We start from the raw sequence: 17,495 nt of genomic DNA on the forward strand, positions 1-17,495 counted from the left end.
AAGGAGATAGTGCGGGGGAGGGAATAGAAATGATTCAGAAGTGGATTTGAGGCCATTTGCCTAAGGAGGAGCATAACCTTCAAAATCTACAAATATTTTACTATCTCCACTTTCTAGTTTTTCTGTATTCAACCAATTTTTCATTCTTCAACAAGTTATTCAGTCAATTTACCAAAGGTAGCAAAAAAAACCCTCATAAATTAAGAGATTACTTTAAAACTTTAACAGATTACTTTAGCAAGAAAAAAAAACAGTTTGATTGACTTGTAAGTTATAATCTCCTCTAGTACTTAAAACTTTACTAACTAGATCTTGGTTCAATGCGATTAAAGTGAGGGAAGGATTTCTCTAATAAAAATATAAAAGTTGTAAAATAACCACCCTCTTTGACCACCCTCCATATAGCTTGAATGCTATGTTAACTTATACACATGCACCTAAGTCAACAACCTCAATCACTTTCACAACCATTTTATTATCATCAATACTTCCTTCAATGCTGAGGATCTTATGTATGGACCCAATGCATTGACTATCAAACAATTTATATGTCATTAGGGAAACGGTCTAGACAATTGATATGGGTGAAGCTAATATGCCACAAAAGGAAACATTATTCAAAAGACTAAAAATAGCGTGGGGGAAAAGTCACATGAAATATTGTTATATATTAATTATTATAATTTGTCAAAAAATGCACTTGGTTAGCTCTTTCATTTAAGCAAAAATCTTCTCTATTAATAGAGAGACAAATATTTGATTTTATATGTATTTTTAATGTCTGTTATTTCATTATATATAAAATAATAAAAATATCTTATTATATTATTATTCCTTTGTTTTTTCTTTGTATTACTTTACTGTCTCTACGTTAATGAAGATGATCATTATAATGAAGCATTCCACCATGGGCTTAATTATGTTGACTGATATGTGTGGAGTCTAAATTGGAGCCAGACATTGGTCTCGATTACTTGCAGTCAACCATATAAGACTAGTCGCTGCATACCTAGTCATATTTCCGTAACAACTTCCCTTCATATCTAATTCTTTTGTATTAAAAGTCATGAATTTTTAATATCCACAACAATATTTTTTTAATAAAAAGTTATATCACTAATTATTAAGGAGTTACTACTACTGTCAACTCGGTATCATTATTCCTATTTACAATGAATAAACTTATATAAAATGATTTATTATACAATTTTAAAATTAATTGTCAAAATCACACAAAGATGCAAATTTAGATTATTTTTGCACTTTTCCCATTAAAAGAACTTTCTAAAGATAAACAATAAGCTAATTAAAAGTATTCTAGAAGTGGATCCAGTATTATTGAGATTAATTGAAAATAACAAGAATATCAAAAAAAGTGTTTCTATTTTTATATAAAATCGTATTAGATTTTAGATACACCAAAACTTTAATGAAATTGGCTTAATTGAACGATAAAAAGTTGAAAAGATTGGTTCAGACTTGAGATACCGTGTACTGGCCTAGCTGCCATTTTAAAAGCCGTTACATTTTCCTTTCATTACAAAAAAACTACTTTTATTTTTCTTCCCCTTCTCTCTCTTCATTTGATTTTCACTAAAAAAAAAAACCCAAACAACACTCAGCTTCAAACTTTAACCATACAATAAATGCCATGGAAGCTCACAGTGCAAGTTATCTGAGGTGGATTGTGGTTTTGCTTCTGGTTTCATCATGCATCGAAGCGACATCGTTTTCAAAGGTGAAACATAAGAACGCTTACGCAACGATGATGTACGTTGGTACACCGAGGGATTACGAGTTCTATATTGCAGTGAGAGTCCTTATTAAATCGCTTTCAGCACTTAACGTTGAAGCTGATCTTGTTGTTATTGCTTCCATTGATGTTCCTCACCGTTGGACTCAAGCTCTGTGAGTCCACACTCTTTCCTTTTCTTTTTTATTTATTTTTATTTTTTCCATTTACTGCTAATTTTACGGCTTAGATTATTACAATTACTTTCGTGCTTAATAAGATTTTTTTTCGCATGAACTTGCAATGAATAAAACAACGAGGAAATAGCGATTCTCCTGAGTCACGCATTCTATAATCTCTGTACTGTAATGAAAACATCTATTGGTGAAAATTGAAATCCAAAAAAACTATGTCCTGCCTAAAAAAACATGATTATCTTATTATTTTTTGGTAAATTATTAAGAAAAGTATCTTACCAGTTTTCAAATAAGTATAATTATTTTTCCGCGTGTTATATAATATACATGTATGTCTTATGAGTTTTAAAAATAAGTATATTTTATTTTCGTGAACACGGGTCAAACTGGTCCGGCAATATGCATGTTGTACCACCACTATTTTTTTAGGGATAAACTGGTTTTCAACTTTAATCATATATTTATATGTTTATATGTTTTGAGATGGAGATACATGTAATAAGTCATACATGAAGACAACTATATTTTATGTTTTTTATGTTATTATTTAAAATTAAATTTAAATAGAATTGTAATATTAATGTGTTATCAAAATCTTATTGACCGGCTCTATATGATTTCATTTTCACGTAAGTCTTTCTCATATCTTTATAATAATAATAAGTATATATAAACAATTATTGTAAGAAAAAGTTACCTCATGAATTTATAGTTAAATGTTAAAATTAAATAATAATAATAAAGATTACACATAATCTCATAGTAATAAAAAATCATAATATTATATAAAAAAATACTTAAAAAGTAGATTTATGAATATGGAGGTATTATAATACTTATCTAATATAATTGTATATATTATATAAAAAATATCACATAAATAATAATAGATATATGAAAAAAATTGTCGCTGTAGTTCAGTTTTATAATATTAAAGTAACTGAAAACTTTTAATGTATAAAATATTTATGAAAAAAATAAATTTATTGATATGCAAGCACTAGTGCCGGTATTTCCTTACCCTTAAAGTCACATGGATTTGTATCTTCCCATAAGTAAAGCACAAAAATAAAATCAATGAAGCTCACCAAAATTTGACATATCATACTCAATTGTTTTTGTATGCTTGCCTTTCTTGACAGTCGTCACGTGAAAAGTTTACCATACAGGACTTAAATTCAACTCACACGCAAATACACAAGTTCAACTTGAAGGGGAAACCATATTTAGATTTACTCATGTAATGGAAATGTGTGCCAAGAAGTAATAATCAAATCAGAAGAGTTTACTAGTTGAGTTACTCAGCACCTTCGAGTTTGTCATACAGTATATATAAAGTTATCTTTATTAGACCAGTGAATAAATGGAGGGGGCATAAAAAAGGTGGTTTCTTTGCCAAATCTAGTTAAAAGCTTGTTTGTCTTATCCCTAAAAAACCATATGGAATCAGCCAAGGATAATTTTACTTACTAAAAAGTGGTTTGGGTGAAAAAAAATGAACTTCAGATATAAAAAAAGAACAAGTTTCGAATCTCAATTATATTTCTAAGGGATTAAATATTTCTAGTTTTTTATTAGAAAAGTTGAGAGAATATTTTGGCAGGATATACCAAAATTCTTCAGCAAAATATTTTGACTCTAATCCACTTCATTAGTCACTTCAGCTGTCACCTAATGGACCCAAACTTCTTAGTCTTCCACTAGCAAAGTAATCAATAATATCACTAACTAGTCAGAGCAAGGGTGGAAGTGGAACTACATGATATTTTCAAAATTACCTATAGGTTGTTAAAAATGTTAAAATACACATTATACATAATATTAACTACAACCTACCAATTTATTGAGAGTAGAACACATGCTTTAAAGTTTTGTGGGTTCACTTGCAATACAAACATGCATTTATTGAGCCTTTTTCTTTGTATGGGTTGTTTTATCAGTGAACAAGAAGATGGTGCGAAAGTGGTAAGGGTGGAAAACTTGGACAATCCCTACAAGCATCAAAATAATTTTGATAGGAGATTTAAGTTGTCATTGAACAAACTCTATGCTTGGAGCCTAGTGGATTATGACAGGGTAGTCATGTTGGATGCTGACAACCTATTCCTTCAAAAGACAGATGAGTTGTTTCAATGTGGACAATTTTGTGCGGTCTTCATTAATCCCTGCGTATTCCACACTGGCCTATTCGTCTTGCAGGTAATTTTTTCCTATATGGTCTAAAGAGTTATTATCTACTGAAGCGCAATAATGCTCCAAATTTAATTATTTTTATCTTAGAGTAGCTATGATGATATCCATAGATCATAGGGGTATATCATATTCAGAGTCAGAGATGAGTTGCATGATATTTATTGACGGTCAATTTTACTGTAAATGTTTAAAAATGATTAATAATAGCATAGGTACAAAAGTAACCCTTGGTACATCTTTTCCTTTTTATTATAGAAGGTTTGTTTTTTTAGAAGAAAAAAACCTTTGCGTGTGCAAGGCCAATTTTTTTATTTATTACAATTTATGCCCACCAAAAGAATCTTCCAAATATAATAATAATGATGATGATAATAATAAAATCTCTTGTTGAAGTTTTTTTCTTTTTATCTTCTTTTGGTTGTGAAAATTGCAATTTAGTTGATCTCTGTCCTATAGATTCTAATTATATGATATTGGCAGCCATCAATGGAAGTGTTCAAGGAAATGGTACACGAATTAGAGAATGGGAAAGAAAATCCAGATGGTGCAGACCAAGGTTTTATAAGTGGCTACTTCCCGGACTTGCTTGATAAGCCAATGTTTCATCCAGCTCCAAATGGCACCAAGCTTAATGGATCATATAGGCTTCCTTTAGGTTATCAAATGGATGCTTCTTACTATTGTGAGTGAAGTAAAATTATTGAATTATTCTAAACTACACCTTTAAATAGCCTAGTGAAATCTAAGATTTTTTAATGCTAATCTTATATCCTTCTTGTCTTTAGACCTTAAACTTCGCTGGAGCATACCCTGTGGACCAAATAGTGTGATCACATTCCCAGGAGCACCATGGTTGAAGCCATGGTATTGGTGGTCGTGGCCTGTCCTTCCGTTAGGTCTCCATTGGCATGAACAACGTCGTCAAACTTTGGGGTAAGTTCAAAGGGAGTTATTCATTTTTAGTGTCCTCTACTTTTATTTGAATAGTAAATAGCAAAAGTGGTCTCTAACTTTGAAAACACAGGATTTGAGAAATGTATCTGAAAAGATAGTTGCAAACATAACATTATGTTGATTTTTTTCTAGTTGTAAACATAACTTTGAAAACACATGATTGTTGCTTAGTGACCATGATGTCATGGGTTCAAATCCTGAAAGCAACATCTCCACTTGTAGGGTAAGGCTGCATATAACAACCCCTTCAAAGATCCCAATAAGTGAGAGCCTTGTACATCGGGCCGTCTTTATTTTTAATGAAAGCTAATGTAACATATACATACCAATGCTCATATGGTGGCATAGTAAAATGAAAGGTAGTAACATCTTTACAGCACTAGGTCGCTGCTCTTTATGGAAAGCTAATGTAAAATTTGACTCATCGTTGATGCAGGTATTTTGCAGAGATGGCTGTGATGCTTATTCAATCTGCAATTTATCTTGGAATAATAGCAATGACACGTTTGGTAAGGCCAAGCTTATCAAAGCTGTGCTATAGACAATCTGATAAGAGCATCAACCTGGTGCACAACAGTCTCAAATTAGTAGCTTTATGGTGCATCGTTGCTGCTTATGTGATACCATTCTTTATCATACCCTATACGGTTCACCCTCTACTTGGTTGGAGCCTGTATTTGCTAGGTGCTTTTGCACTTTGCTCAATTGTGATTAATACCTTTCTGCTACCAATGTTACCAGTTTTGGTACTCTGGCTTGGGATTGTGGGGACCCTTATGGTCATGGCATTTCCTTGGTATCCGGACGGGGTCGTAAGAGCTCTGGCTGTCTTTGGTTATGCCTTCTGTTATGCACCAATTTTGTGGGCATCTATGGTGAAGATAACGGCTGGTCTTCAGTTATCTCTAGAAAGGGAAGCTTTTCTACCGAGGTTGGGCGAGCCTTGGCCACCATCATCATTTAAGTTATATTGAGTAGTCGATTTGGGCATAATACTAGTCTAAGACAGTAAGATCTACTTGACAAATGACAAGGTTAGTAAAAACTGAACAGGCCCCACAATGCAGTAGAACTCAGGGTTTTCATTTCACTTCCTTGGTGTTGAGAAGTGATAATAATTTTGCAGCATCAAGTAGTCACAGCTGAAATAGGTCATTCTTTCTGGGCAAGAAAGAGATGAGATAGTCATTTTGCTTCAACAATGATATAATAGTTGTTGCTACTAGTCACAGAGATTAGTTTTGTTAATTAGTAGCCGTATTTAAATTTATGAAATTCTCAAGCACTTAGATAGCTTGATAGATTACGGTTCCGCAAAATTAGTCCTTTTACAAAAAAAAAAAATGCAAAAGAAACTTACTATATCAATAGAGCAGTTGATTGAGGATTTAGTCAAATTGAAATCATAGTTCTTATTTAAAGTATAAACTGATACTTGGTTTTGTAGTATTGTTGCGATGTTTCTAATTACTTTCTATTGAGATCAATGAAATGAAATGTATGTAGAAAAAAAGGACTATAATTTGTATGTGAAAGAATAATATTCAACGATATATAACTTCTCACATGACTCCTCAACGATCTATGAAAGAACAATATTTCCTTTTAGGTTCCAAATTGTAGTGATACTTTATATGGTTATATTTTTTGTCATCAATAATATTACATCTAGTTTGAGATCTACGGTTTCGAGCGAGCGGAAAAGAACAAAAGGCTAAGTTCGATGCTTTAATATGGAATTTATGACCACAATTTCAATTTGACAAATGAAGCATCAATCAGGCTGAAATAGTTCTGAACATAGAAAATTACCAAATGCAAATGCAGAAACTAGCTATAAATCTTCACCCAACATACACAGGTTTACTTTGAACTTTAATAAATAAAACTGGTATTTATGCAAAATATATACATATATAGTTTGATATTAAACTAACAAAGTAAACCGTTCACAGAACATAATTCAAACATGAACTCTAAAACAAAACAAAAAAGAAAAGAAACAAGGAAAAGTATTTTGAAGGCATATTTCATCACTTCTCAGATGAGTTAGGTCCTCTTTTCTTTCCGAATCCCACAACTGCAATTAAAGATAGCAAATCAGATACAATGAAAGCGAAAGGGAAACTAGGAAAACGGAAAAGGGTAAAAAGGTAAAAAGAGAGATACCGGCGGTGACGAAACGGTGATTGTACTGCATGCGCTTGTGGGCACGGCCACGGGACTTTGGGTACAAATCTGCTATGCTATACTACATGTGGTGCCACTGGATGTGCCAAAAATAATTAATTATTATTTTTTAACTTAAATATATTTTTTTAATTAATCTTATATTCTTACTCACTTGTCGAACAGTAAGTGCTCTAAAAAATAATATGGGCTTTGCCTCTTTTTTATTGTTTAATCCTTCTCCTTTTTTATATTTATTGGAATTATCCAATTTCGAGAGAATGAAATTGATTAATTAATTAATGTATGACAATATAAGATAAAAGAACAAATAAAAATAAAATAGTTAATGATTCTTAATTTTTCAGAATAATGAATAACATGAATGTAGTTAATGATTCTTGATTTTCTTCATTTTATTCAACTCTTGTAATATGTTTTTTTACATCAACTCTATTATTTGCATAATGAAAATTATACTTAATAAGAGTTTGTTTGTGTATGTTTATGTATGATATAGTCAATAGAGATGGGTTCTGCAATTGAATTTTTTTAGGATATTAATATAGTGATAGTCATTTACATACTTTAAAATATTATAAATACTAATGTATAGTTTGTAGCAGCTGCAAGAAGGACAGAAAAGAAGTACATAAGGATCAAAACACCATTTATGGCACATTTTGACAGGTCTGGGAGGTATCTAGGTGCATTGAGAGTTGGTTTGAATGCATTAATTAGATTAGTTTCAGTGTGTTTGTGCTACTTTGCTACTGTAGTCAGAGCTCTTATTGTGTGATATGTACTGAGACAAAAAAGACTTGTTGCCCTTCCACCTAAAATCATTACTGCCAAGAGCATCAACCCCCTCATTGTCCATTTTGTCAATATGTAAATTAACTCCTCCAAAGACGTGTATGATAACACAATAAATATTTAATTTTAATTAAACATTTAGTCATTAATAATAGTATTAAAAACATAAATATAATTCTCTCTACATATGAAGTGTTCATTTAGTCATTAATAATAGTATTAAAAACATGTTGTATATGTTTCTATACAAAGTTTTCACAAAACAGAAAGAGTATAATATATACATAATGTTTTGTGTAAAGATTTATACACAGTCAATACATTATCCATAATTCATTTGCCTTGCTTTTCTTTAAAAGTCATTGATGATAGATTGATAATGTATAATATTCTTAGACAGCAGGTGCATACCTTTTTTTCTCAAACTGAAAACTCTGATTTGGAAATTAATATCATGTAACAGTAACGGGTACAAAATGAACAGAATTATATTTAACAGTTCCATAAACTAATCTTTTGTTCTTGACCTGTTAAGGCCATCTTCTTTTCCCTTGGAGGCATGTTGTGTTTTCTTGTTTAATAAAATGAATGAAAATGAGTTGTATTATAACCTAAGGTGGCATTTAAAATAAAACATCACCAACTATCAAAAGAACCGACCAGATCTAATCATACTGAACAGAGAATAGGGATGGTATAGTTGTTATTGTATGAACTCCATCCCAGTGTACCACAATTCCATGCTTCCAGAGAAATGCAGAAGCAGGGACTTCACAACTATTTTGATGATCAAAAACAAAATGTGATATTTACAGCTGTAGCATCTGCTCAAAGTTCAACATCATGAAGTTCTTCTCCGAAACTGCTCCTTCTTATCGGTGTATGCATTAAAGAAGACTCATCAGGCATAAATGTTGATGGTGGCATGCCCAAAGCTTCTCCTAAAGGCTTAATTTCACCCATTTTTGGAGGGCTAAATGAATCACTTAAACCCCCACTCCATGAAGCAACCCGGCGTGCTTGAGCAGAATGGAAGTTACTGTCATTCGTGGCAGCACCCTGTCTTGAGATGTTACCCATACTCGGAAATCTTTGCATGGATGTTGATGATGTATGTTTCGGAGATTGGTATGACCAATTATTTGTGGCAGATGTTGAAGGATCTTCATTATCTGCACTATCCTCTTGGTTGCTTTCTGCTATAGCCTCCATTGTATGATCATTAGATGGTACAGGAGCAGGAACAAAAAACTTCGCATTCGCAGCAAGAGCAGGTTTTACATGTGGAACAGAAGGGGACTGAAACGAGTTTGCAGTTTTAGCACCACCTTGGTTGAAGGTGTCAACATACCTGTGTATAGTCCATAAACAATTTCATCAATTTTGTCCTCCTTTCAAATTATATCGATAACAAAGAAAGTGAACTATAAATGAAAAAATCTTCCTCTTGTTTCTGGAAAGTGAGCTGGCTTCACAAAAGAACCAGAAACCATAGGCTCTTCCGAATTTCCTCTCTTTTCATCTTTGGTTTCTATAATAGGTTTTAGTTGAACCTAAAAACTACACATTCCTCATCTTATAACTCTTCTCAGTCTTAATAAAGATTAATTAAATCCTAAGATTCAGTTACTATGCTAGCTCTTCTGCCGTTTAGGTGCCTACTATTCAACAGTTTTTTTAGGGTATTTCAAAAATAAAATAAAGAAACAAACAGTAAATATAATTCAAATTAACATCGCAATATGTTTGCAACTATAACATGACCTTCATATAGACTAAAAAAAGTTTTTACCTCGACCGAACACCCAAGCGGCCACGGGCAGAGAATTGATTTGAGCTAGGCGGCATAGGTGGAATCCCTGGAGAATGTTCCGGAGTTAAAGATCTAATGTTAGAGCCCTCATTAGAAGGTGATCCTTCTGTCTTCAATGCAGATTTCAATTTGTATTCTGTTGAATCATTCTGGAAAGCAGCAGTTGTTGGAGGCGGTGGCAGTGCAGCTTCTTCAGCTGGAGGATCAACGCCTTCCTCTACCCACCTCTTCAGCTTTTCATCATAATAGAACTTGTTTGTGTCACCCAATTTAGCCTGCACATAGAGCAGAACAAGAACAATTTGAATCCGAAGCGTAGAGACGAAAAAAAAGAGGAAAAAAAAATATAAAACAACTAAAGATACCTGTTTACCATGGCGGGGTCTCAAGACTAGTCCCACTGTCTTTTGCAAAAGTTGGGAGCCAAAACCAAAACGAGAAAAGCGAGATGTACTCCCTGATGCCTGTGCTTTTCCTTGTTTGCCAGCTGAGGTCATTTCCTGTGATAAATGAACCAGATAGTTTTTCATGAAGTTCAAATTTAATACACTTTAAGTCAACCAAACATATCAGAGAGAAAGCTGAACATCTTTAAAGTACAGCTTCATAGTAATCATGCACCTGTCTTGGACTTCTACCAAAATCTGGCTCTGAAACGCTTCTATTAGGCTTTGCCATTCTATTATTGTCAGCTGTCAAGTCACTAATGGGTTCCATTGAAGCAGATGGAACCAACGATGACATGGCCATTGTTGACTGGCTATTGGACATAGGCTGGTAATGCTGCTCATTTCCATGAACAGCACCTTGCGATGATGATGGAGCGGGTGGTGGTAAACCACCAACAACTCGATGTGCAGTGCTATCAAAAAAGTTGAGCAATTTGCCAACTAATTTCGCAGGAGCCAAATTTGCAGCATATCCACCCTGAACATATATTGTGAAACAGGATAAGTAACAAGACTGAGAAAAAATTATGAGCAACAAAGGAAAAGGAACTACCTGTTGGTGAGTTCTAATCCGATCCTCAAGAGATGATATCAATTGTCTCCATGTTTCCACTTCCGGTGCACGGCCAGTTTTCAATGATTTCAGCACTGCTTGGCAGTACCTGAAGTCAGATGAAATAACAATGATAATCCGGATCATATAAAGAAAAAAATCTCACGATAAAGTTCTCTGAACTTACTTCAGTGAATCTGAAACCTTTCCCACTTCAGCTAGCATATATGCATATATAAGCTTATATGGTTGAAGTGAAAGCAAAATAAACTGAGAGTTCCCAAGCACCTTCGAGTATTCGTATAACTCAGTCCTCTGTCAAAGTACCCATCAGATAAGTTTGAGTGCTTCAAGAAACACATCTTACAAAATGTTGAATCATAATGAACATTTAGTTAAAAAGCTTACAGGATACGAGATTCATAAAAGAAAATAACATTGAACTATTTCATTTGAAGATAAACTTAGAACTTGTGGGAGAGATCGATTAAAAAAACAACTGCCATCTTCTGAAGCTCATAGACAGGTATACTAGAGAATATGAAACAGCCAAGTTTTAACCAAGCAAAATTTCAGAACTTGCAATTAGCAACCAGAAAACCTCCATGGAGAGAGAGAGAGAGAGAGAGAGAGATTGGTAGATAGACACAGTGTATGTAAGATATCTTGCAAGAAAAAGACTCAAACCATGCACGATTGAAGGACACAAATTTTGACAAAAAAGCAACTTAAGAACTAAATATTTCAAAGTACCTGGATAGCCTCTGGACTAGCATAAGTTCGAGGAAATTTCCAGTGGTCTGCTCCTATTAGACAGAGTCTAGCACTGTCTGAGTATGACTCGAAGTTTGCTTCAGCAATTAAATAGCAGATGTGTGCAGCAGTAATCTAAAATGAGTTTCACATCAGAAAAAGAAAAGGAAAACTACAGAAAGCATTAAACAGAAGAGAAGATGGATTGAGAACTACACCTCACTTCTTTCCTTCCACAGGCAATCACCAAGGTGAACAATTACAAGTTCATCACCTTTGGTTCTGTTTGCAGTTATTACCGCTAGATTCTCCTCCCAATTGTCAAGCATAGTATTAGATCCAACCTGAAATTGCAAAGTTTTAGGTTCCTATTAAAAAATAAAACAAATAACCTTCGCAATTATGAAATAAATGGAGTATGAAAACATTGGATTGCATAGCTTCCTAGTTTATGATATATCAGGATCACCTGTGCAGAGTTCTGAGGCAAATTAGAAGCACCAGGATGCACACTAACTGAGGTATCAGTAGAGAAAACTTCTGCCGGTTGCCCAGCAATAAGAAGGCATAATGTTCGCAAAGGTGACCCTGCTACCAGGTTGCGTAGTGCCATTTGCTTCACTGTCTCAACATAGAACTGCATTGCAAATATGCACCAAATTTAATCCCCCAACAAAGACATTTTGACAAAAGACTGTAGAACCCATAAGGTTGAGGTATTAAGTATCAGTACAGAATTTTCTGAAAAATTGGCATTGACCTGTTCACCAAGTTGTGAAGCAAGAACAAGTGCAGGTCCCCACAGTTGTCCTTCTTGTGCACATTGTAAAGCCTCCTTCTTTTTTCCACTAACAAGAAGATTTTGTACCTCAGAAGCAGTAGCCTAGATCAAAATCGAAGTCAGTAATTGGTATAATACAATGTCAGAACAGGATTGCAATTCCTTCGAATCTTAGCAATTGCTATCTTTTGAAACAATATTTTCATCTTCATTCGAATTGCAAATTACAAAAAAAAACAGGTCATAAATTAACTTAATACACACCCGCAATTGTCCATCAGGAGGAAAATTTTGCAAGCAGTGCCTCAGCATCCCATACTGAGTGCCACTCATCTTGGCAGATGCAAAAAGTTTTGCAACCACAGACTCAGGAGTATCATTTTCCTGTACAAAACACAACACAAAAGATTAGCAAATTTGGAAGTGATCCCATTAGGAATAATATCCAGGCAGTAATTTGACTCAGTATCACAGACAACCTACGAGCATGCTAAGTAAAGCTAATCATCAAAATAGAGCACAGCAGCCATTTGCAGACTAATTACAATTTAAATTTTGAGAACAACTTATAAAGGTACATAAATCCTCTACGTCAAAACGACTTACAGTTAAATGACTTCTTAAAAAATGGTTAATGACAGAACAAAATACAATCATTTGATACATGAAACCAACTCTACCTAGTGAGAAAAGCATTAGTTTTTATTCTTAATTTAATTGAATAAGAGAATATGAACATTGCAATATCAACTTTCAACATATATTTTATTTTTTCCAAAGCTAATCCAATACCACAAGGCCACAATGTTGTGCCTAGTGCAGCTATTAACAGAATGTTGGTCAATCTTGAAAGGCATAACAGATACAAATAATCAATGAAGAAACAAGAAAAATATAGAAAGGAAAGAAAAAGGACCTTGAAAGACAATGGATGTAACTTACTTTTAGTGTGGTGTCTGTACCAAAAGGAGAACGTAGTTTTCCATAATGTTGACAAGCTATCTTAAGCAAGGAAAGAAGAAGTCTCAACCTTTCACCTTTCTTATAATCTGTATCAGGTGATTCACAGCGAGCAATCCTCTCATCTATCCATTTGTACAACTCTTTACTTCCAACACTTCCACCAACCAATGGACCTGGGAAAGATTGCTGGCTCAGAGCACGAAAATAATCACCAGTGGCATTTCCAATGCTTGAAGAATCAACGCTTCCCATGACAACTTCCATCAAGTTTAACACAGAAACAGAACCTTGTACAGCACTCTTCAGATAAAAATGAATATACAATGTCCATCAATTTAAGAAATCACTCACAGGAAAGTATATAAGAAAGAGGAAAACATATTTTCAAACACAGGGATTACGAAAGCAACCTCTGAGTCTTTCAGAAACTATACGAAGCATAGATAGAAACTTAGAAAAAGAATCAAGGATTAACCTGGCTTCCATATGATGAGCTCAAAAGACTATCATCTTTCATTATGATGAGTTTTCCACCAAATCCAAAGGTTACCAAGGCATGCGGTGGACGTCCAGCCGACGATCTTCCAACATGAGGGGCATATGAATGCTGATGTCCACCCTGGATAGATTGTTGGGAATAAGTAAAAGGCATCTGGCTTTCAGCAAAACCATTTGAGAATTTTTTTTGCTCATCAAACTTTGTATTTGCATAATTAATCTGTTGAACGTCCCCACGAGGGATAAAGCTCTGTGGTTCAATTGTTCCATTAGCCAAACCATGATCATGGTTGTACAATGAAACTGATCCAAAGGAACTAGAAGTATTTTGATGACCTTTGTTCATAGAAATACTAGAACCATAAGAGTGAGTAAATGGCTGGTTACCACCAGAAGTTACATTATCCCCACTTTGAACAGGAGCCTCAGTCGTGTACATGTCAAAACCCTGCTGATGGTTAGCACCATAGGAACCACTCCAGCTGCCATCTACAGCCTGACCACCGATGTCCTGTGATGCATAAATGCCAGCATGCCTATACTCTTTAACCAAATTATTATCAATATGTGAGACAGTACTACCAGAAGCATGTCCATTTTCAAGTCCCTGAACAGCAGGCTGGACGGACGAGTTGTAGGTTTCCAATGATCGCCATTCTTGGGCGATTGTGTCATAATACCAACCAGGATACTGAGGATCGAAATACATATGTTCAGGATACCCATTATTACCTTGTGAAACCTGACTCCAGTCAGTTATACTTTCAGTTGTGCCAATTTCAGCTGAAGTTCCAGTAACAGCCTGAGCACTTTGTTGCAGATAAGACAACTCTGTTTTTCCATCAGAAGCACCAGTCCAACCGACAGCTGTATTGGCATCAAAGCTCCCCTGAGTAGTGGCTGCTGCATTATACCCATCTATTTGATACCACTGCCCACTGTTGTAGTCATATTTCCAGCCTGGATACAGATCCTCCCAATTCTGACTGCTACTCAGATCTTGCCCGTTCGTGGGTTTTTCTACAGATGCATCGTAAGCTTGACCCTCTTGAGATTGCACATAATTAACTGGAGCATTTAGGTCATCACCATGCCCGTTTGTGTGATTCTTAAAGGATGCAACATAACCTTGACCGCCTTGATACTGCAGATAATTAACTGAAGTATTCATGCTATCATTATGAACTTCATCGGCAGGGTTCACCTGACTATTTAAATCGTTGCTCCCAGGAAAATCTCCAGATTGATCTCCTAACTCATTAAATAAGTCAGAATATGATCCAAATCCAGTGCCTCCATTTGAATCAGCATAAAAGGAATTCCAACCCACCTCCTTAATCACTGGACCAGTGATTATATCACTCTTCCTTACAGCTGAGGCAGGCGTGACTTCTGATCCCCACCCATTGTTACCAGGGGGATCTGTCTTGCTATCACGTCCAACTGAAGTGGAGGACAACACCAAATTCCCCTCCTGTTCATGTCCACCAACCAAACCCCCATCTAATTTTACGCTCCCAACTCCCTCATTGGGTTCAATCCCACTTTCGACAGCATCCGAATTTTGGAATGCATCGTCACCATCACTGATACCGAGATTTTCAAATGCTTTAGCGCCATCAGAGTCATTCCCTTCATCATGGCCAGAAGACTTAAGAGGTCCTAAATCATCATCATCCTCTTCAACAAGCTTATCAAAGAAATCCTCATCTGTATTATCCTCCATGTGAAATGGAGGATTGGACGCCATATGCGAAAAACCCTAACCCTTCACCAATTCCTCACGATCCAACCAAAAAATTGAGTCCGATTCAACGGAAAAAACGCTCAGATTTCACCTCTAACAATTCCGAACCTCGAAATCAGAGCTAAACGGCGAGATCCAAAACCAAAAGCCTCAAAATCACAGATACCTAAAAACTAATAAAAATGAAGCAGAAGGTGCAATAACCGAAATCAGAAATAAGATCCAGGAATAGGGAAAATTACGCAATCCAATAACCAGAAATCAAGGAAAACATAAATACATACCCGGAATATGAAAAGCTTTGAGATTCGATTCAACGCAGAAAAGAATAACAGAGAGATCCATGTGTTGAGAAATTGAAGGTAATTAGAGAGAGAAAATACGGAGCGAGAAGATAGAGAAAGCCTTTGGTTTCGCACCACCACTCCCACCCACCAACAACACTACACTATTTTTTTTTTCTTTCAATTTTACATTACATTGTTTAATTGTCATTATTAATTTATTATTATTCTTCTATCCTGTTTAATTTAATTCTCCTTATGATAACTCTTATTTTTATTTTAGAATAACAGATCTAGATATATTATTAAATTCAAAGATATATATATATATATATATATATATATATATATATACCAACAATTAATAAAAATTTACCAAAACACATTCTAATTCTAATTGTAATGATAATTTATAGGATAACTATTGTCATTTTTATTTTAGAATAATGATGTTCCCCAACTCCCCATTATAATTTGCTTTTTTTATTTAAATTCTTCAAAAATTATATATAAATAAATAATAAAAAATTGCTTCGCATTCTTTCTTGTTTTTTCTGAATAAGACTAAGCAATTAGTAATTAAACTTATTCTCCCCACAAATAGTTTTAACAGGGATGGAACTGCACTATGCCAACACATGTGAGTAAGAAAAATAATATATATGACAATAACATGATGGAGTACAGTGGTAATAAGTCAATGATTTGTTTGATGGGTTGATATAATTAACAAAAGTGTTTGATTGCTGACTTGCAGACAAATAGTCACGTGTACAAATAATTACTTAAATAATAATAATAAATTTGTCATAACCCCAAACCCAATCCAACTAGGGCCCAATCCACAACAACAATGACTACAAGAGTGCATACCCAACCCAACACAGCAAATAATTATTCAATAATAGAATATATAGTCTTGTTATTTGTTCATATGTGGAACTACCTCATTTTTGTTGCCCTTGTTCCTATGTCTTCAGCCTGACCTTCACCTCCAAGGGGCACATCTTTTGTCATACAATGTATGTCATTTCATGTGTCATGAGCTATGATCGGTCAAAAAAATAATTAATAATTATATTTTTAACTTAAATACATTTCTTCAACCGATCGTAGTTCATGACACATAAAATAACGCATATTGTGGAATAGAAGATATGCTCTCCGAAAATCAGTTTACACAGTTCAGTTAGGAAGACAATCAAAAGCAGGGTAACTTAGTTAAAGCAATTTTTTGACCGTGTACACATAGGAAAAAATGAGGCATAACTCATAAAGCACAAAGGTTAAACCACTAATTTTCTTGTGATGGAGTTTTCTTTGTGTTTTATTGGTCTGACTTTCTTGTTGCTCCTTATTTTATTAATGAATATAAAGTAATATGGTTACCACTGACCCTTCAATCGAGAGAAAAGTTTCAGTGACCATGTCGGGTGCATTATATATATTATAGTTATCTTAACTTCCATTGCCACCACTTTTTAGTAGCTAGAAATGTCACATCCTCATTATCACCACCACTGTCAATTACCCTGGCTTTCGCCGCTGCGACCACCACGCCACCATCTTGCTACCATCACTCCATCACCATAA

The 17,495-nt window shown here is 34.5% G+C and overlaps 2 protein-coding genes across 3 annotated transcripts; one reads left to right on the forward strand and one right to left on the reverse strand.

Moving 5' to 3' along the window:
• On the forward strand, window positions 1,543-6,703 carry LOC109332830 (putative glucuronosyltransferase PGSIP8). The gene is made up of 5 exons (XM_019567902.1): window positions 1,543-1,908; window positions 3,870-4,128; window positions 4,603-4,804; window positions 4,908-5,055; window positions 5,513-6,703. Exons 1-5 carry the CDS (start codon window positions 1,652-1,654, stop codon window positions 6,048-6,050), a joined length of 1,404 nt encoding a protein of 467 aa, XP_019423447.1. The 5' UTR covers window positions 1,543-1,651; the 3' UTR covers window positions 6,051-6,703.
• LOC109332829 (protein transport protein SEC16B homolog) lies at window positions 8,611-16,094 on the reverse strand. Of its 2 annotated transcripts, none has more exons than XM_019567901.1 (14): window positions 15,903-16,094; window positions 13,849-15,739; window positions 13,353-13,673; window positions 12,675-12,794; window positions 12,390-12,512; window positions 12,099-12,266; window positions 11,848-11,973; window positions 11,630-11,764; window positions 11,064-11,191; window positions 10,877-10,985; window positions 10,496-10,801; window positions 10,240-10,374; window positions 9,854-10,149; window positions 8,611-9,412 (listed from the first exon to the last, which is right to left on the reverse strand). In XM_019567901.1, exons 2-14 carry the CDS (start codon window positions 15,619-15,621, stop codon window positions 8,890-8,892), a joined length of 4,263 nt encoding a protein of 1,420 aa, XP_019423446.1. In that variant the 5' UTR covers window positions 15,622-15,739; window positions 15,903-16,094; the 3' UTR covers window positions 8,611-8,889. The 2 variants fall into 2 exon arrangements, with proteins under 2 accessions (XP_019423446.1, XP_019423445.1); XM_019567900.1 differs by having other exon boundaries at window positions 13,849-15,791.

Source organism: Lupinus angustifolius, chromosome LG18, assembly GCF_001865875.1.
Source record: "Lupinus angustifolius cultivar Tanjil chromosome LG18, LupAngTanjil_v1.0, whole genome shotgun sequence".
Taxonomy (NCBI): domain Eukaryota; kingdom Viridiplantae; phylum Streptophyta; class Magnoliopsida; order Fabales; family Fabaceae; genus Lupinus; species Lupinus angustifolius.

Excerpts from the sequence above, each read along its gene's own strand:
- LOC109332829 (XM_019567901.1), bottom strand. The coding sequence starts at position 15,621 with ATGGCGTCCAATCCTCCATTTCACATGGAGGATAATACAGATGAGGAT. Across the intron at positions 12,513-12,674 it reads CTCCTGATGGACAATTGCGG|GCTACTGCTTCTGAGGTACA; the intron begins GTGTGTATTAAG and ends ATTTTGATCTAG. Across the intron at positions 10,802-10,876 it reads GGATTAGAACTCACCAACAG|GGTGGATATGCTGCAAATTT; the intron begins GTAGTTCCTTTT and ends ATATATGTTCAG.
- LOC109332830 (XM_019567902.1), top strand. The coding sequence starts at position 1,652 with ATGGAAGCTCACAGTGCAAGTTATCTGAGGTGGATTGTGGTTTTGCTT. Across the intron at positions 4,129-4,602 it reads CTGGCCTATTCGTCTTGCAG|CCATCAATGGAAGTGTTCAA; the intron begins GTAATTTTTTCC and ends TGATATTGGCAG. Across the intron at positions 4,805-4,907 it reads AATGGATGCTTCTTACTATT|ACCTTAAACTTCGCTGGAGC; the intron begins GTGAGTGAAGTA and ends TCTTGTCTTTAG.